Source organism: Lampetra planeri, chromosome 7 (genome assembly GCF_965212315.1).
Source record: "Lampetra planeri chromosome 7, kcLamPlan1.2.h2, whole genome shotgun sequence".
NCBI classification, from domain to species: Eukaryota; Metazoa; Chordata; class Hyperoartia; order Petromyzontiformes; family Petromyzontidae; genus Lampetra; species Lampetra planeri.
Window position 1 is genome coordinate 5,428,347 of NC_136113.1, and position 20,579 is coordinate 5,448,925.

Consider the following 20,579-nt stretch of genomic DNA (forward strand, 5'->3'; position numbering starts at 1 on the left):
TGTGGCCGCAGAAAAAATAGGGGGAGGAGAAAGGCCGTCGCTGGGCACAGGGAGTGCCGCTCGCTGCAGAGCGCACTTCTCACGGGAGGCTGCCGTCGGGCGATGATGAGCGAGAATTATCCATCGGTGTCGTGAGAACACAGCACTTTTTTTTTTTAATCCGTGGGTAGGATTATAACTGTAAAAAAAACCTCGCTCCTCGCAGTTCCCTTCACGCCTGTGGCGTCACTGGCATTTGAAAGCATCGACTGTGGTCCCAACTCGGCATTTAGATGCACGGCGCCTTTGGGGTTGGAACGGATTTGCGTGGTGAATGGAAGCGCGACCAAAGCGTGTTACGACGATGCTCGTGGATTCTGCGTTTTTCCCACGGATTTCAAATTATGCCCGAAACTGTGTCCGTGCATATACACACGTTCTCTCCTCTCCCGTACCTCTCCATCCCTAACTTCCTCTTTCTTTTTAGAACTAAAAATCCCCCCCCTTCGTCACGAGCTCAGAATGCGCGTTCACATCTATTAGACGCCGCAGGCACAGCGGCTTGCGCACTTGCTGCCCTCCAAAACTCGCGATGTGAAGTTGAATTCCCAGCCTCGACTGACATGAACGGCGAGTGATATGTGAAGCGGTCTTGCCCCCCTCCCCCCCCCCCCCAAACTTACACCCACACTGAGCAGCGGGGCTCAGTGTATTTAAACATCCACAATGACCAATGCGGGAGATTCCTTCATCCGGCAATGGATTATTATCATTATCATCCACGATGATGACCGGTGGTCGAGACCTGCGACAGTGTCGATTCTTCCAGTCTAAATCAAGATTCTGATGATTCTGATTCCGGTGGAGTGGCAGTCATAGAAGGGAAAACACGCTTGGAAGGACGTCGATTGTGGAGATGGAGCGATGAGACCGGCTCGTGAGCGCGAACTAGATGGCCTGTTACCATGGCGTGACAACGAAGGAAGCCGATGCCTTGAAGATACCTTAATGCAACAGTGGAGAGATGACGAATGATGATGATATTGGTGAGGATTATAAATGTCGTTGTGTTCTGTGTGTGCGTGCGTGCAGATGGGGGAGCTGGATCGACGCGTGCTGGAGGCCGACCGCCGCGCCGACGAAGCAGAGCAGCAGGTGAGGCGACATCCCCTCCGTCGCGTGAACACTTCACGTGGTCACAGGGCATCCCTTCCATCACGTGAACACTTCACGTGGACACTGGGCATCCCCTCCATCGCGTGAACACTTCACGTGGTCACAGGGCATCCCCTATCCCCACTGTCGCGTGAACACTTCACGTGGACACTGGGCATCCCCTATCCTCACTGTCGCGTGAACACTTCACGTTGTCACAGGGCATCTCCTATCCTCACTGTCGCATGAACACTGCACGTGGTCACTGGGCATCCCCTATCCTCACCGTCGCGTGAACACTTCACGTGGTCACAGGGCATCCCCTCCATCACGTGAACACTTCACGTGGACACGGCAGGCTGCTCGCGTATGAAGGGGAGTCGATCAGCGGCTACCGCACCCCACAACCACGCTCGCGGTTGTGAATGTTTAACTGGAGTCTTTGGGAGTGGAAGGGGGGGGCTAGGGGGGGGTGGTGAACTCACAATGGTGCCAGAAACTCACTGCCCCTCCCCCACATCACCGCTCGCTCGCTCCCACCTTCCCCACTACCCCACGTCTCTCCCGTGCATTGCGGCCGACCTTTGTTGCGCGGAGTGCAGCCCGTTGTCAATCGGCCGTAGGGGTCGTTTTCAACGCAACTCACCACGCTGGCGAGGGCAGGTTGGCGAGGGAGTTGGGGGTGTGAGCGGCACACCGAGGGACTGCTGTAAAGTTTCAAAGACAATGCATATACTATCAGAACATGTCTTTTTTTTGTTTGCATGTTCACCACAAGTAGATGTGGTTAATGCAGACATGATTCCTAGCGAAAGGTTTTGGTTTGGTGTTTTAACATCTTCACACTTGTTTTGTTATTCTTAGGTTTTTCCGGTAAAGTCACGTAGGTGAAAATAAAAGTAAAATAAAAAATGATTTTTATTTTATTTTTATTTTACTTTTATTAATTAAAATTTTAAATTTTTACCTATGTGACTTTACCGAAAAAACCTAAGAATATGAATCCTTGCAGTCACGAAAGCTTCAAATCTAGAACCTGTATTGTTGCCAGAATGGGTCTAACCTATTCTTATATTAAACCTAACTCAGGTTGGCCAGGTTCGTAGAGCAGCACGCGAACCACCGCGCCACCGCTCTGCCCCTCTCTGTCAGTATTCCAGGCGCTCATAGATTGGCGGCGCTTAACACATGAAGCAGGCCAGCAGGTGTCTCTCTGAGAGAGTGGGGTGCTTTTGTGCCGAGATTAGCCACTCTTACAATCCCCTCCCCCGTCCAAAACTCACTGAATCGTCACTGTCCGGGCTCATGATTTTTGACAATTGCAGTCAGGATATGAAATCTATATTCCATTAACCTTTCGTGTGGTTTTCGTGACCCAATCCCGTACAATGGATGTTCCAGAAAAATAATCTGCTTAACCCAATTTGATGAGAGTAAGAATTGCGTTTAATAAGTGGGTTATTGTTTTTTGCTTTACTTTAGCTGGGACTCGAACCCAGGCTGCGAAAGTCACGGTCTCGGTTCTCCGAAACGGGCGTTAAACCGTTCCGCGGAAGGAGCGCTGCTAACCCTTAAGATCGCTCACAACAATGCAGAAAAACTGGAAGAGGAAGGGAAAAAATATTGAAAACTTCCCACAAGCAAACCCTCAATTTAGCCATCAAACTGCACCTGGAAATACCGGTAAATCTGTGTGCGTGTGTCCATGAGCCTGTCCGTGTGGGAGAGTGTGTCAGTGGGGGAGGGGTAGTGGTTCGCGCACTGCGCTACTGACCCAGGACCCAGAAACCCGAATTCCGATTCCCAGCCATGGCCAACTTCATTGATATTTGAATCGGTCCTGGGACCTCCCCTAGGTCATCTCGGCCATAACGGATTACCTGATGCTTCGTGTGAACACCGGCATTGTGGGGACGAAGGGGGTTAGAAGTGGCGCTGGCCACACCATCTGCTCGTACTCCTCGCCAGCCGTCACAGACGCCACTCGCTGACAGCACTTGCCCCAGCAGTCTGTTGAGGCTATACGGAGGGATCTTCATCTTTCTTTGCGGGCTCAAAATCAGGTCTCCCCCCTCCCCCAGCCTCATTCCTAGCCCCCAACCAAACCTCACATCGTCCCCCGTCGTCGTTTGTGCGGTCCTCGTTTTGTGCCGACTGCCGCCTTCACAGGGCTGCTGCTCACGCAGGCTGCAGTCGGGCGATGATGTTCTATTCTGTTACCAACAGGTTTTACCCATTTTATTTTTATCCGAGGGGGGGGGGGTGGTGGGAGGGGGGGGTGGTGGTGGTGGTGGGGGGGGCATTCCTTTCATACTTAAATGGATTGATATTTTTCCCCTCCATTTTGGCGCCTTCTTGCCGAAAAAAATGGTGAGCGCGAACTAGCGTGCCTGCGTGCGTGCGTCCGCGCGTCTGTGTGTGTGTATGTGGTGTTTGCGCTCGGACCGGTAGCATAGCGGTTAGCTCACCGGGCGATGAACCCGGAAACCTGAGTGGGATTCATCCTGGCCGTGGCGAACAACAGCCGTGATCACCGAAACCGGAGTTCTGAGCCTCAATGCGGCCGCCTCGGCCCTCAAACGAGTCGCTGCTGCGGCGCGTCAACAACTTCAGCAGCGTGGAGACGAACGTGGCCGCGAGTAATTGTGACCACACCACTCCCTCGTCCGCCCTGCGGGCCTCCATAGACACTCGCTAACAGAACTACCCCCCCAGCCTGTGTGGGCCACACGGTGGGGGGGGGGGTTCTTTGGCTTTGATGATGCGCGTTGTGCACATAACTCCCGCGCGCGTTGTTGTTGTGGCGGCGCCGTGAAAGCCTGCGACGCTTTTCGGCTCTCGATTGCCCTAAGCCCCCCCCCAACTGCTCTTTGCACATCGGGGACACCAAACACAGCCTCGCTCGGCCCACCCGACCGAAAAGTAACGCCGCAACAGTTGCCACAAAGATCAGGACGACGATGGCACAAATACGAACCCTGGGTGACCCTGCAGCGGCGTTCATGATTAAAAGTTGTTTGAGCAATTTGGCTTTCGCACACATCTAGCAAGTTCCATTTTGTGGCGTACGTATTTAAACAGGAACGATAATGTAACGAGTCTCCCCCGCGCCTCTGAAATCGGCTGTGCATCGAGGAGGTGTGGGAGATATCCTGCCTCCAAGGCATCTTAATCCCGCGCCGCGTGTTTTCAACTCCGCGGACGGTGCCGCCTGCCGGGGTCTGGGTGCGTGCTATTCACAGCGCGTTTCCGTTTGTTTTGCATTTTGTTGTGCCCGTTTTCCTCTTCCCACATCGCTTGTGAGATTTTCTACGTCGCATCATCTGCCTTTATTTGCCATCTCCATTTTATTTTGTATCCATCCAACTCACGTTCAGTCTCACGGTATGCCAAGATGGGGTGAGCTCCATGAGGACACGTAACAATGATGATGATCATATTGATGATGATGTACTACATTAAACTGTCAGTTCTCACTGTACGTACCTATCCAGGAGAGTTACTCAACGTCTCCAGACTCGGTACGTTGGGATGTTTGCCCAACTCCATTTAAAGCAATTGTAAATATGGAACACAGTGTTAGAACAAAACTCGCTCATCATAAGAGGATGACACTCAAAACGTTCACCCAGGCAGGATCAACGACCCACCTGCTCCACTGCCACCTTCTGGGCCGCCTTATAGACGGACGAGTTTGTGAGTTTCCCCGGATCCCGCACGATCCACCAACCCCCTCGCTCTGTCACCGCTCAATGGCGGCTACGCATGCTACGCAGGCTGCCCGTCGGGCTTGGTTGCGGCCGCTCGGACTCCTGCTGGCAAAACCAAAAGTGTGAAATGTCGCACTCGTCAGCAAGGTGACTTAATCACAGCTGCGCTTGGGATGGGAGCACGAGAACCCCCCCTCCATGCCCTTCCCCACCGCCCGCCCCCCAAGCTTTGTTTGGCGTAAAAAAAAAACTTCTCTTGCAAAGCTCAGGATGGTCCCAGAGGATTTTGGGGGTCGGGGAGAGGATGTGGGAGTCAGGGGTGGGGGCTGGCTGCCACCAACGGTCAACAGTTGGATGAAAGCAGCTTCAATAAGAAACATGTTTACAGTACATTTCAAACAAAAAATACTTCAAAACTCAAATTCTCACAAGACATGTTTCTTTTCAGCTGATGGGGATTAAAAAAGAGATATATATATTGATCAGCTGTTGGTTTTGGCACAGGAAGAGCTCTGTGCGTTTCTGAGCGAGACAAACGCACGGCTTTGTCGGCGATTTTTTTTTTTCGGGAGAAAACAAGAATGCGCAACGGTTCTCGGCCCCACGGCCCTCGGCCCCACGGCCCTCGGCCCCACGGCCCCACGGCCCTCAGCCCCACGGGCCTCAGCCCCACGGGCCGCTCGAGCGAATGAAAAGAGCTCCGCCGCACTCTTGAGAGGAGGAGACAAAACAATTAGCGGCCGTTTGTCTGCTTCTCCTGGCCCAGAAAATGGCCCGGGCTTACAGATGCGTGCTCCGTGTTTGTAATCCCAGCACTTAGCCGCGCTTCAGCACGGAGCAAGCTTTTTGTTTGCTTAAACCGTGGACGGGAGGGGGAGCCGGAAGGCTGCCGAGGGGGGGAAGGGGGGTCTCTCCTCTTTCTCCGTGTGTGTACACACTCGAGCGTGCAAACATGCGCGAGCCTGTCCCCCCCCCCCCTCTGGGCTCACCCCTTCCCACAGCCTCCATTGTCTCCCCCTGTGTGTCTTTAGCCCTCCCCTCTCAGTGTCTACTACTGTGCCTGTGTGGTGCTCCCTTTGCTTCATCTTTTTCCACAATTGTAACACCTGACTCTGCTGTTGGGGGTGACGCCGTCGGGACGATGCGTGAGGTCGGGGCCCGGCTGTGCGCATTCTAGGGAACGGCCCGCGGAAGAAGGGTTCCTAGAAACGCTTCGGAGGTCCCTTCTCAAAACGTCTTTCTTTTGTCGACACAGTCGACGGAGGGGCACTGGTCATTTCCAGCTTTCTACGGGAAAAAAAAAGTTCATCGCATGGCAGCCACACTGCTGTTTTCACATTCTCAGCTGGAATTTACCGAAATAATGAATAACCAAATGCTAATGTGACGGAATCTTTCGTTCAGTCATCGGTGACCTGGCCGAGACCATCGATGTGCGACGCTTAAAATTCCGACGTAATCACCGGCGTCTGAAACTCCGCTTCGAACCACGAATGCCCTGACCTCGGAGCCACCCGGCCACCTCCCGTGTACGCCGTCCCGAGCGAGCGAGTGTGCGTGCCCGTGGCCGTCAGGTGCGGGTGCTCGAGGAGAAACTGAGAGCCACGTCGTCGCCCTCGCACTCGGGAGGGAGGGGAGACGGGCCCTGCCCTCGCTGCCCCTCGCTGCTCGACCTCCTCCACCAGAAGGAGATCGCCCTCGCCGGCCTGGAGAGCGACCTGCACCAGCAGGCACGATCTCCCGCACACCTTCACCTCGCAGTTACGCATGTGTGGCCCCCCCCCACCCCCCCCCGTGTCGCGCACTTGCGCACGCACACCTTCGTCCCCATCTGATGCTTGGTGTGACACCACGGCAGAGGTCGCAATCGGGTACCCGATACCCGTACCCTACCCGATACCCGGCTACCCGTACCCAGCCGGGTACGGGTACCCGTTTGCGACCCTGGTGCGGCCGGGTACGGGTAGGCCGTGAGTCACTGGTGAGTAACCGTTTGTCACTCATTTCGGGTAGGGTACGGGTACCGGTACCTATTTGCGACCCTGGTGCGGCCGGGTACGGGTACGGGTAGGCCGTGAGTCACTGGTGAGTCACCGTTTGTCACTCATTTCCCAACGTCTTGTCTCTTCTCACAATTCAAGTTCCTAGAATCAACCCACCCGCGCCTGCAACATGGCTTCATCCCAGAGGTCGCAAACGGGTACCCGTACCCTACCCAATACCCGGCCGGGTACGGGTAGCCAGGTATCGGGTAGAGTACGGGTACCCGTTTGCCACCCTGGTGCGGCCGGGTACGGGTAAGGAATCAAAACCCGTTTGCGACCTCTGCACCACGGGGGTGCTAAGCGCCACCTCCAGGTGTGAACGTGTTACCCTCCGCGTGAACTTCGCCCTTTCACCCTGCTCCCTCTGCCGGGGCTCACAATGCCTGGTGACAGTTGTTGTGGCCTATTCTTATCCAGGCTCCACCAGAGTGTTGGTCGGACGTGACCACATGGGTGATGGGCCCTTTGAAGTCACCCTCTCTGTGTATCGGCTAAAGTTGATGGCCTCGTTACGCTACTGCACGTGACCTCATCTTACAGATGAACAGCTCACTTTTTTTGTTCAAAATTTAGTGTGCCAGGTATTCAAATCCAAATTGCATCGCATGAATAAAACGTATTTGAACAAAATGTATTTGAGCGATACAAGTTAATGCAACCTCTACATTTTGTTCAAACTATTGCATTTAGGCTGCAGTGAATCCATTTCAGATCAAAACCACCTGCACCTGATGGATTTCGTCCGATTGCAGATGGTTCTGATCAGGATGCTACTCTTAACTACAACACCCAACATGTGACTAACATCACGAGATTCTGGTCGTGGCTGTTTAAAGAGGAACAGTTCCGTGTTGGAAACTTATAAACTCCTCATCTGATGAGAATGAATATGAAATCAAATGAGTTATTTATCCTGCGACTGAATGTAAACCAAGTGAGCGTTGCTTGAAACCTGATGGCATGAGGTTCTGATTCCTCGTCGGTTTTCGTTCCGCACCCCCTCCCCACCCCTCCGCCTCAACAGAAGCAAATCCGAGCTCAGGAGACCAAAATGATCGAAGAGAAAGCCGCGAAAATTAAGGAGTGGGTGACGCTGAAGCTACGCGAGGTGAGAGGCACGGAGGCCACGGCGCTCGCGGCGATGCCGAGGGGTCAGCGTCTTTGCCGACTCTCGTTGTGCTAAAATATTTTCTATTTTTTGTTTCCTCCTCCTCCTCTCTCTCAGCTGGAGTTTGAGAATCAAGCCCTGAGGGCAGCCAATCAGAAGCAGCAGGAGCAGATTCAGAGCCTGCAGGGTAAGTGTTGCAGAGGCCCCCTTGTCTTGGGAGTGGCATCACGCGCCGCATCACGCGCACGGTCAAAGCGACCGTTTGTCCCACGTGTTGAAAGCGTCATTGCTGTAGACTGCTATTCGAGTTTATGGTCCGCGTGATTGTGAACACGTCTCCATGCCCTGGACAAACAGGGGGGGGATGTGAGCACATTGACGGATTTTCGACAGTATGGTCGTGCGTATGGGAGGCAGCGAGAGGGGAGAAGGGTGTAGGGCAGAGAGGAAAAGGGAGTTAAATTCGGTGTTGTCTGCTTGTATGTGAAGACCGCTTTTAGAGAAGGCATCAAGATCGAAGCTCTTAAGCCTGGACTAATACAAGTAGGGGTTCTTCCAGCGCGGCTACAGTGCAAGGATAGTGGGAGGTAATTATAGACAGAAGGAATGACCTCACATTGAGCAAAGGACGTCTTGATGTTATAACAGAAGATCTTCGTTGCTGGAGCAGATAACTTTTGGAGGCCAGTAGAGTGAGATGAGAGGGGGGGGGGGGTTCGAAAGCCACAAGTCCATGGATGAGCCTAAAAGAAACCTTTTTTCAATGTATAAATCTATCACTTAAAAAACAATAACAAATCAGACCACAAATTAAATGTTGATCAACTTCACGTGCAATGAAAAATTCAAGCATTTTCAAGTAAGGGGGAGGGGTTCATTTATCAGTTGTGTTTGTGACCATGAGGAGCTGCTCAAATGGGGTGCCACGTGGGTGGTGGTGAACCCCTCGTTCTCCTCCTCTTCGAACTCCGCATTCTCTCTCACAGCCACAAAGACGCTGCTAGCGATGATGGAGGAAGATGGGGACGACGACATAGACGGCGACGATGACGCGGACGCCGAATCGGGCGAACCGCGCAGAAACGCCGACTCGGTGGAATTGGCGGTGTCAGAGTCGAGGTCGTTCTTGCCGAGCGCCAGCGGCCAGAGTCCGGGCCGGGCGTCGGTGACAAGCGCCTGGGAGCCTCGCTTCCGCCACCCCGCCCACGACGACGGCGGCGTCGTCGTGCGCCAAGCGGAGCAGACGCTCGTGGCGCCAGAGACGCGGGAGCAGTTGCGGCCCTACGCGCGAGCGGCGGGCGTAGCGGCGTCCAGCCCACCCCGGAGGCCGTGCACCGCTCCTCCTGTGCCGCCTCTTAGCCCGGCCTTTCCTCCACAGCCCATCGCCACCGTAAGGGACGCCACCCCGACCCCAGCAAGCGCAGCTGGTCCTGCGCTTGCGGGCTTCGGGGGTGCGAGCGACGGTGATGCCGCCGCGTTGGAGCTGTCTCCGAGCCGCGTGTCTGCGCTGAGCCTCACTCCGCCCTCCTTCTCGTCGTCATCTTTCTCTTCGTTCTCCTCCTCTTCGAACTCCGCCTGCGGCCCCACATCGGGCCCGGCCAACTCGAACTCGGTGTGCGACGCGGGCTCGGAGAGCACAACGGGAAACGCCGACGACGGCCGCGACGGCCAACGCCACGGCGACAAGGACGGCGGCATCTCGCGCCGTCCGCATCAGGACACCCGCCCCGTGTGCACGACGCTCCCCAAGGTGCGCGCGGCCGCGGAGGGGATCGCGCAGCGAGCGTGCGGAACGGACGAAGACTCGGCGGAGCGCAGGTCAGAGTTCGCGCTCAGACGTCACATCCGCAGCCAACCGCCCATCCGCGCTCGCTTCGAGACCGAGATTGACACGGATGAGGAGGACGACGAGGACGACGACGACACAGAGGGAGAGACGGTCGCCGATGAAAACGGCGACGGCCGCTGCACGGCGGAGACGCAGAGGGAGGAGGAGAGCGACGGCATGGAGACCGACGACGGGGAGGGCGTGGCGGTGGTGGGGCAGGTGGCGAGCACCCCGGCACCACCAACGCCACCGCTCCATCGCCTGCCATCTTGGGTACAGTTTCTTACGTGCGGCGTGTTCCGCAACATTTTTGTATTTGATTTACGACCGACGACCACTTCTCGCAGCCCATTTGTTATCGGTGTTTAGGGCTGCACTCGCCAAAAACAAGTACCAGAAAAATGTTGGTGTTATAAACAAGGTTTCATGTTTGGATTCGGCAAACTTCCAACACCACCAGATACTTTTATGGGCCTAGTTATACGGAAATTAAATAAAATATTGTGAAAAATGTAGTGTCCATAATTACAAAAATGCCGGTTTTAGATTTTTGTTTTTACCAAATTTCACCTGTGTAGCCTTTCTAGAACATAATTCGAATTTACATCACTCACTTAGTCATGGCAGTCTAAATATATATTGTTATTCATTAAAAAAATGAATGTATTGCTTTGTCGACAGGAGAGCCGCATTTATGCCATTGCCAAGTCCGGCCTGAGGATGTCAGGATCAGGGAGCGCTGGTGCGGAGTCCGTGGTCCCAGCGGGTCGGGGTGAGTCTGTTTGTCCGGCACGGGCGACGGCGCTTGTTGGCCTCGATAATCTGCTGCCCCCCTTTTGCCTGTCGCCTGTCGTACAATCCTCTCGCTCTCTCTCCACAGCCGTGTCAAGCCCAGTGGCCTGGGCGTCGTCGAACCCGTTCAGGAACTTCATCTACAACAGCGTCACAGCCCCCGTGTACGCCATGCTCAAGGGGGTGAGCGGCACCATCTGCAGAGCACACGGCCCTGCACTATCGGCACTCCCGCAGTGAACAGGGCCCAACATCTGTTTAAATGTTGCCGCGCAATTTCAAATGGTTTCCGTGATTCGTACAGTTGTGGCCGTATTGCAGTGTTGTATAAATGTCACGTGTCGTGAGATTACAAACAATTTATTACATCGTACCACTATTCTAATGTGCAGGTGTGCAAGGGTACCCCCCCATAGTTTTACCACGTGATACGTCTGCCATCTAGTGGCAAAATCTTAAAAACGAAATATGTTCATGAGCAGCCGTGTCGTGCCCAATTCATCGCTTACACAATAGTTTAGAAGTCTCCTACTCGGATCCTTCCTCAAAGACAAAAGTCCCTCATTAAGCCATCAAGACTCGGATGAGTGTTGAGTGTTGTTCACAAATACCTATTAACGTCGGTACAGCCCATAAGGTGGGTTGCATGTTCAGCACCACCCCCTGCAAACTTAGTCTCCCCCGTGCCTTTGCTTGCACACACCGCATGAGGTATTCATTTATTGCTGAGTGGACCAGGTGTAGGCTCGCGACAGGTTCAGGTACCACATGCTGCTGATGGTCTCCATGGCCGGGATTCGAACTGAGGGCGACGAGTTTACAGTGCAGTGTGCGCATCATGATTCACTCCCGTTCCCCCATCGATTCAAGAGCAGGTTAATCTTTGTCTAGCATTCACGATATAATTTTTTATTATTAAAATGATAATCCTGCCTTATTTGTATGTTGCCGTACTCTCCGTGAGCCTATATTTAGCATTAATATATAATTTGCATGACGCGCACGATTCGATGCGCATGCTGCGAGCAATGGCATCGATTTTTCACTGAGGAATCGATGCATTGTCACATGTACGTATGTATGTAAGTTGAACTTCTTTCGCACTGTACGTAGCCAACCGTGCTCACCTCTATGACGATACAGATCCACTCTTACGTGCAAGGCTTACCCTGTCCGCAACACGAAGCTGCCCCGCGTCACAGGCAGCCTTCTACACCGTTGTGGCCAGTGCGACATTGTTCTGCCGCCCCTCCCGCTTCGCGTGCTCCAGAAAGCGACGGAGTTGAGCGCGTCACCACTGTCGCCCGAGCGGGCCTCGTGCTCGGACGAGGACGGCTCTTCGTCGTGCGCCAGCTCCCGCGCCTCGGCCTCCGAGCCTCCATCGTCGGCACCGCCGGCGCCACCGCCCGGACCCCCGCCCCTCCCACCGCAAACCCCCACCGTGGCCGCACAGCCCTCGACGGCCGCCGCTCGCAAGGGCAGCGGCCCTGGCAGCCCCCGCGCCGTCAAGAGAGGTGAGGCCTACAGATTGCTCCGTTGCTTCCGCTGATTTCTTGAAATCCTTACTCTCGTGCTTGCCTACGACGGATCGTATCTCTGCCGGGTTGGCGTCGTTGCGCGGCTCATGTGGTGCCGTGCGTGCGTCGTGCGTGCGTTGCGAGCAGGCGTGTCGATGTCGTCGATATCGTCGGAAAGCGACTACGCGATCCCGCCGGACGCCTGCTGGGCCGACAGCGACCACTCGGAGCCGGAGCACAAGTTGCTCAAGACCTGCTCGGCGCGATCTTCGGACAGCGCGCGTGCTGTAAGCTCCCCCGCTTGTGCAGTTACAGCATCGGCATTCGCCGTTTCGGTGACACCGCAGTGCGAGAGTTTCGTGATGTGATGCCTGTCGCGTAGTCGGGATGTTTTTGGGAGCGCAAGAGATCAGTTGAGAGCTGAAAGTTTAAACAATGGATGCAGTAGGGTAGCGTAGTTGGCTTGGGCTTTGCTGCAAGGAATTAAATTGGGCCTCCTCTCTGATTTCCCTCTCTCCTGTTAGCCCAGCGCCGGTGAGTCCTTGGTGCAGTTGCATCACCTGCACACTCGATAGCTATGCCACTCGATGAATAGATGTTGGCGTTATTAGAGCACCGAGCCAGCACCGTTTAGATTCCGCTTCCTGATCCCAGATCCTCTCGCGATATAAAGCCCGGTGCTTGACGTACGTGTCGCTTGGCCGCCTTCTGAACTGAGCAGCCATTCGTAGGGTACGCATGCGGCGCCGCACGCCTGTAGCATCCTGCCTTGGGGGGGAGGGGGGTGGGGGTAAGGGTTGGTGGATCATGCAGAGATCGCCGCGTCTGTGCGAGAATTTGCATCCTGAAGGAATTCTACGTTGTCCCAGGAGATGGCGGTACAGCAAGTTTCTAAAGAATTGAGAGTGCCGCCCGCTTATAAGCGTGGGGTTTTCTCTGGGGCCCGCTGGTTTCCTCCGGCGTGCACAAACATAAATTCCGGCAGTGGCCCAACGTGCCCCATTGCGGGACCTTCCTGCAAGAAAGGCTTGAGACTCGGTGTCGCTTCCCTGGGTGTATAAAGGGAGTTCTTGACGTGCGTTGGCAGGAAACCCTGGAGAAGTCAGGCTATCTGCTCAAGCTTGGCGGACAGGTGCCCGCATGGAAGCGCCGCTGGTTTGTGCTGCGGGGCGGGGAGCTGCTCTACTACAAATCCCCGGTGAGACACCCGTCCCCAGGCCGCTGTTCCCGGATACCACGAATATTGTCCACGTCTGGGAGTCGAACTTTTAACTCACAGGGATTAAAGTGCAGTGCGTGAATCAACTGTGTAATGCTGCTCTGAAGCCTGGAATTAAATGTGTTTTTGTCTCAATTTCACAATCTTGATCGTATTATTTCTCTTTTTTTTGTCTCATTGGCACAACTTTGTGCTGATGGGAAGAGAGAGAGAAGACCCCCTTAGCTCTGCTCAATCACAGTGTCCTCGTGTGCGCTACGGTGATGCCATGCATCCCATCCCTCAAGGTTGGCTGGGTGTTTGTCACCGTTAACTGGGGACCTAATGACTGCCCTCTCCCCCCCTCCGCCCTTCGACCCTTGAAATCTTGCAGAGCGACGTCATCAGGAAGCCCCAGGGGCAGGTCGAGCTGAACGCGTGCTGCCGCGTGGTTCGTGGCGACGAAGCTCAAATGATGCAGGTGAGGACCCCCGAGTCTCTTCCTTCCGCCAGAGGTCGCAACCGGGTACCCGATACCCGTACCCTACCCAATACCCGGCTAGCCGTACCCGGCCGGGTACGGGTACGGGTACCCATTTGCGACCCTGGTGCAGCCGGGTACGGGTAAGGAATCAAAACCCGTTTGCGACCTCTGCCTTCCGCCGTTCAGTCCGGCAAACCTGTGCCACCCGACGGCCCCTTCAGAATAGAGATGCGGGGGTGGTCAGGTGGCTCATGTGTCGGAGGCTTCGAGCCTACGCCACCGAGGTGCCAGCATCAAGTCTGGGCTTGAGCCACCAGAGATCAAAAGCCGGGTTGCCAAGTGTATCGAGTTGATGATGGTCTCGGTACGGTCGGCAATTATTGCACGGAGAAAAATTATGTTAAATTTCGCTTTGTATTTAGTTTGGATAATTTCCACCCCCCGAGCACTTACAGATATCGGTTTGAATGTGGGAAAGTGCGCCCCCTACTGTGTGTGTGAATTGAGAGTCACTTGAAGGCATTTCTGGAGTGCTGTTGTAGCTCCTTCCACCGACCATTCTCTAACATGGCATGATGCACTGTTTCTACAACAATTCTCAATAGATCAAGTTGTTTATGGAAATCACGCTGATAGCATCATCAACAACCATGCTCTATCCACTGCTGTGTGAAGGCCTCCCTAATTAACGCATTTCAACCTCTCACGGTCGTTTGCGACGATTCCCTCCACGTCTGCGTGGGATGTCCACCCGCGCGCGTTTTCTCCTCTGACTCTCTACGACCGTCCCCCCCCACCCAACCACCAATTGATTGTGCCGATAACTTGGTTGGAATAAAATCGGGTGACGGGGGAATGTCACCATCTCTGCGACGGCCGTTCTCTCGGTGGCGCGTTTCCTCCCTCGTGGCTGTCTGCCGCCATCTTCCCTCGACGTCACGGCCGATATCAACGCGGTTCGAGCCGCCGCTGCCGTGTTTTTTTTTCTTTTCCGCGCAGCTGGTGACGGAGAAACGCGTGATGTTCCTGGCGGCCGACTCGCCCAACCTGCTGGAGGAGTGGGTGCGCGCGCTGCACGCCGTGCTGCACGTGCAGGCCGCCCGCCCGGGCCTCGTGTGGCCGCACCTCAAGCCCTGCGCGCACGGCTGGCTCACCAAGGTGCGCGCGCGCACACGCCCAGAACACGTGTCCGCGTTGAGCCTGGTGTCGCACACGGGATCGAACCCACGACCCTTGTACATACCGGGCGAGGGAGATAACATTTGACGCCACCGTGGCGTCGGTTGAATATCTCCTTTCTCAACTATCTCAGTCGAACTCCGTGTTGCCCCCTCTCTATGTTGTGTACATCTCTGCTGTCATTCTCTGGGCTGCGTTTGCTACGTCCTCCCCCCCCCCCCCCGCCACAGGTGAAGCATGGCTACTCCAAGCGGGTATGGTGCGCTCTCGTCGGGAAAGTCTTCTACTACTTCCGCAGCCAGGAGGACAAGGTGTGTGTCCACCAGCAAGCTGGCTCGAAGAAGAATAACTTGAAAGCCTTCAGTATACTTTCCAGAAGCAGTTGTTTTAGGTTTAATTAAAGAAAGTCGGCGAGTCAATTTACTATTTATTTTAATGCTACTACGTGCTGTTATGTCCGTAACGTACGTTTAATAACACATTCTGGTAGCCGAACTTCTGAGAGCATATTGATATGCGCGGGATGATGATGTGTGAAGACCCCAGTGTGTGGACCGGCATAGAAATTGGCCACGGGGGTTCTTGTTAAGATTTGGCACCGCTTCATTCGCAGCGGAAAGAACACAGCCTGGGAAAGGAACACCGTGTCTCCACTTTGTGGTTAATTATTTTATGTATTTTGTTTCGCTTTCGATAACAAGCCAGCGTTACTAACGAGCCACGGGAGGCGTGATGCGGACGTGGCGCGCGTGACGTGCAACCTGTGCTCACGCCGCCCGCCCAACCCTCGCCCCGACAGATGCCCCTGGGGCAGCTGAACGTGCGCGGTGCGCGCGTGGAGGAGGTGGACCGCTCGTGCGACTCGGACGAGGACTACGAGGTGACGTCGGCGCGGCGCAGCGTGGCCGCCCCCCCGCACCTCACGCTGTGCGTGCAGCCGCGCGACCAGGGCCCCACGTACCTGCTCATCGCCGGCCGGCACGAGAAGGTGCGGCGCTGTGTGGGATAGTCTGTTGTGGAGTGTTACGGTTGTGGTGCGTTGCGGAGTGGTGCAAAGTGGTGCGGCGTGGTGCGGTGTAGTGCGGCGCGGAATGGTGCAGCAATTGGTACACAGCGTCACCAGCGCGCGTGGCCCCAGAGTGAACACGTTCATTCCCTCCAGTAGCACCACAAGCAGCCTCACCTGTGTGAGCGGCCGTGATGCTACGGTGCCGCAACAGGTGATCTCACTTGCGTGAGCTTCATTGGTGGTAAAGAAGCAACCCAGGTGACCTTGACTGTGTGAGCCGTCATTGACCCCTTACCTGTAGATGCTTCCATAGTGATAGATAGCCATTGCAGTTGACCCTCACCTGTGTGAGCAGCCGCAGTGCTGTAGCGTACGAACAGGCGATGTCATCTGTGTGAGCACCCATAATGTAGAACCGTCCCAGGTGACCCCTCACCTTCGTGAGCCCCGACACTTGAGATAACCTCACGTGAGCGAGCGCACACAATGCTGCAATGCCATCCCAGGTGATTTCGCCCGAGTGAGCGCAAGCTTCCACGATTGATTTGGCGCTCTCTGTGGGCGGCGGCGTGAGTGAGCACCGCAGGGTAGCCACAGCGGAGCAAGGGGGCGGAGCTCGCGTACCCACACGGCGTGCTGCGTGATATGTGTGCGTGCGCGCGTCTAGGACACGTGGCTGTACCACCTGACGGTGGCCGCGGGGAGCACGAGCGGGAAAGTGGGCACGGAGTACGAGCAGCTCGTCGGCCAGCTGATGGACATGGATGGAGACCCGAGTACGCCGTCCACTCACCGACGCTCGCCGCTCACTCCCCCGCTCTAATTTCGCAAACGTGCACCGCTCACAAACGCCGCTCGCTCGCCACTTCTTTTCCACCGATAAACTTTCGCAGCTCACACGCCGTCGTGTTTATTCTACCGATGAAACGAGTTTCACTTCGGCTCTGTCTGTGGCCACCACATGATGCATGCACAGTTTGGGAATTATTTTAACGCCTTCCAACTCATCTTGGATGCGTTTCTCCTCCGTAATGTGTGCGGTGGGGGTATGGCACGATAACTCGAGTAAAGATGATCCTACGTCAACGAATCTGCTGCGGTTTAAAGTTATGTTGTTTTTTGGAATGTACCCGATTGAAAACCAGCCACATTGGTCAAAGGGTTGCCCCATACTTAGCAGACGCCAAACAGAGAAAAAATTGGATGTCTGCTCGCATGTAAACGCATTTATATCGCAGTTATTTGGCCGCTACTATAAATTCCCACGTGATAATGTAAGCCACTTCCATGAGCCATCATGTGTTGCCAGATTCCCTCTAAAGAAGAGCTTACAGCTCAAAGTGCTTTACCTGGTGAATCCAATGTTTGAGTTTTAAAGCATACTTTTGAAAGCGAACACGCGATGGAGAGTGCTAGAGAATCCCGTGCAAACGAATGATTTTTCCTTCACTTGTGTTCTTGTGTCGGCGGATGCTTTTCTCGTTGCGCCTGTGTGCCCTGCAGGCTCGCTGCTGTGGCAGCACCCGACGCTGTGCTTCAGCAAGGAGGGCATCGCCCGGCCGCTCACCACGCTGCCCTCACAGGCGCTGCACACCGAGGCCGTCAAGCTGTTCAAGGTACCCCGCGCGCGCAGGCCCCTTACCCCAGCGTTCGTCCGTGGTTTAACTTTCATAACCTGTGTTACATTGCATTCCGATGTGTTTAGATTGTACTTGGGGTTCACGGTCACCGATTGCGTTGGGGGTGCCACGGTGGCGAGATGTTAGCTACCTCACCTGGCTTACAGGAGGTCATGGGTTCGATCCGGACACCGACGCCTGCCTGTTTATTTGTAGTTTGCGTGTCTTTCTGCCCGTAGTCGCTTGGATTTTTCTGTGGGATGCTCTGGGTTTTCCCTCCACATTTAGAATCTACGTGCATTTAGAGTATTTGGCTGCTATAAATTTCTACATGATAAGCCACTTCGTTGAGCTATTATTTGTGGCCAGGTTGCTTCTGAGAAAGAGCGAAAACGCTCAGTGGGCCTTGCCTGGTAAAAGAAAAATAGTTAAATAGTTTGTGTTTGCTTTGTAAAATTTAAATTTTGTAGTTAATTTAATTTTGTAAATAAAAATAATGTAGTCGTTTTTTTTTATTTTTGTGCTTTTGAACGCTTCCTTATTCCTGTAACAGATGAAGCACACATATAAAACCCATTACTTGTGGAACTAGGATCTCTACTTAACAACATCTGTACCGGTGCAGGATGCCCATGAAAATAGAGATGAGCAGCTCATTGGGCCCTTGTTGCTGAAATCAATAAAATCTAGATAAGAATAATATAGCAACGTGTTTTATTACACAGAAAATAGTCGGCATACAGTGGTTTTCACTTACACAACCCCCCCACCTCCCGATACGATTCAATTGCGATGATTCTGGGTTAAGGTTGGATTCAACAGTTGATTGTATTTTTTTCATTTTGCACGGTTGTGTTTATATTACCTGTCTTGTTTGTTCTCTCTCATTCATTCGATTAACTTATTTGTGGGTAAGCATGGATCGTAAATACAGCAATCTTTGTTTACCAGCACGAGTCAATGTATTTACCGAAAGCGAAAAAAAATTCTACACACATACAGGAAACGATTTAATAAGTTGAAGTAACCGATTGTTATTAACTTAGTAAATAGGTTTATGGCAGATGGACAAGTGGAGCAAAATGAAAGAGAATTGTGAAGCCTTTGTGAATGTAAACACTGACATTGCCGTAACGCAGGGGGCTCACGCCTAACTAACGCCGCTTCTTCCCATTGTGTTTGTTGCGTCGTCGTCGTTGCGTGCGTGTGTGCGCTTGTACGCCAGTCGTGCCAGCTGTTCATTAACGTGCTGATAGACGCGCCCGCCATCGACTACCACGTGTCGCTGGCACAGAGCGTGCTGCAAGTGTGCATCTCACACCCCGAGCTGCACAACGAGATGTACGGCCAACTCATCAAGCAGACGAGCCGGCGCCAACCGCTCAACCACTACTCGCTCCTGCAGGCAAATGCGCGAAACACAGTCGCCCGCACGTTCACCCTCTTGAGGCTATGCAGGAGCCGGTGCATGTTGGCGAGGACCTATGAGAGCAGTGTGGCACACAAGGCAGTGGTGTGGCGAACACCTCAACCGGGCCACCTTTGGTTCCGGTATTCGACTACCGCGCTGTTCGCATATGTGTGTCGCACACGGTGGCGGTGCGGGTGACGGAACTCCTGGGCACGTTGTTCTGATATTTACAAACATGTGCAGTCAGCTTACGGACAATTACCACTAATTGTGAGTGGTACGACTAATTTCATGATGAGGCTAATTGTTTATTTTGTGCAAAATGCTCTCAGAAGTCGAAAGGAAACTTTAGATTGTGATTCCGATGGCCACCGTGGGTGTACACGGCTATGGATCAAACTCGGGCGCCTCGGTTTGTAGCTCAGCACTCTCAACTGCCACCAAGACAAAGATCCCCTGTGTAGCCTTGACAGACTGTTGGGACAAGTGCTGTTAGCGTGCACCTCTGAAAGACGGCATGGCACATGAGGGGGTGGGTGGCCAGCACCACGCCCGGCCGTCTTTGTCTCCCCAGTAGCGATGTTTACACACTGCACCAGGTACTCATTTGAGGCCGAGTCGACCTAGAAGAGGCCCATGAATGATTCCGATAATCGTCACTGGTGTTGGCCGTGAGCGGGAATCGGACTCGAGTCAACAGTGTTCGTAGTGCAGCGCGCTAACCATTGCACCGCCGCTCCACACACACATTGCACACGCACACACTCGCGCACCAGGTATGGGTTGACGCGGGAAAGTGGCTGATGTGGCGATGCCGCTTCGCAGGCGTGGCAGCTGCTGGCGCTGGCCGTGTCGCTCTTCCTGCCGCAGCACCGCTTCCTGTGGTACCTCAAGCAGCACCTGCATCGGCACGCCGACCCCAGGTGGGCAAGGCCACAGCGAGATGCCACAGGGGGAGTCGCGACGGGGGCCACGTGCTTTCTTGTTCTCGGATTATTGGGTTAGGGTTGCAGTTTAGGAATGACGTGTTCAGGTGTTCAGGGTTGGGGACCGAGCGGATGTGGGGGTTGAAGAACGAGGGTTGATGTTTTGAGCGAGATATTTGTTGGTGGTAATATAAAGCCAGCGGAATAGAGTTGGGATTTCGATTTGGGGGTTTGTGGTTGGAGGTACAATGGTTAAATTGTTGTAAAAAAATTTTTGTGAGGTTAGAGTTTTTAATCGAGCTTTTAGAAGTTCAGGGTTTTAGTGTTTGGATTTTAATGTGTCGGTTATATGGGGATTTGTGTCACGGTTTGAAAGTTGGGATTCAGGCTTACGTGTTTAAGGTTTGGTGCAAAAGGAATAGAGTTAGAACAAGCATTTCTGCAGGGCTAGCCTGTCACCTGACATCTAAATTAACCATACATGTATACAAGTGTATGTGTGCTTACCTACCTGCATGTGTACATACCTCTCTGTGTGTGTACATGCACGTGTGTGTAGCGGTTAGCGCGCTGCACTATGAACCCGTCGACTCGAGTTCGATTCTCGCTCACGGCCAAC

At 54.0% G+C, this 20,579-nt stretch overlaps 1 protein-coding gene across 3 annotated transcripts in view; it reads left to right on the plus strand.

The window, feature by feature from the left end:
* LOC144719837 (pleckstrin homology domain-containing family H member 1-like) overlaps window positions 1–20,579 on the plus strand; it is a 45,874-nt gene that overhangs the window by 17,047 nt on the left and 8,248 nt on the right. For all 3 annotated transcript variants that reach the window (XM_078596074.1, XM_078596075.1, XM_078596076.1), the window contains 18 exons: window positions 1,072–1,134; window positions 6,419–6,574; window positions 7,914–7,997; window positions 8,115–8,184; window positions 8,984–10,098; window positions 10,507–10,597; window positions 10,706–10,800; window positions 11,888–12,131; window positions 12,282–12,421; window positions 13,222–13,332; window positions 13,727–13,813; window positions 14,816–14,974; window positions 15,226–15,306; window positions 15,795–15,983; window positions 16,672–16,780; window positions 17,508–17,620; window positions 18,849–19,028; window positions 19,860–19,957. In XM_078596074.1, coding sequence (XP_078452200.1) covers window positions 1,072–1,134; window positions 6,419–6,574; window positions 7,914–7,997; window positions 8,115–8,184; window positions 8,984–10,098; window positions 10,507–10,597; window positions 10,706–10,800; window positions 11,888–12,131; window positions 12,282–12,421; window positions 13,222–13,332; window positions 13,727–13,813; window positions 14,816–14,974; window positions 15,226–15,306; window positions 15,795–15,983; window positions 16,672–16,780; window positions 17,508–17,620; window positions 18,849–19,028; window positions 19,860–19,957 — 3,185 coding nt within the window. The remainder of the gene's footprint in view (window positions 1–1,071; window positions 1,135–6,418; window positions 6,575–7,913; window positions 7,998–8,114; window positions 8,185–8,983; window positions 10,099–10,506; window positions 10,598–10,705; window positions 10,801–11,887; window positions 12,132–12,281; window positions 12,422–13,221; window positions 13,333–13,726; window positions 13,814–14,815; window positions 14,975–15,225; window positions 15,307–15,794; window positions 15,984–16,671; window positions 16,781–17,507; window positions 17,621–18,848; window positions 19,029–19,859; window positions 19,958–20,579) is intronic.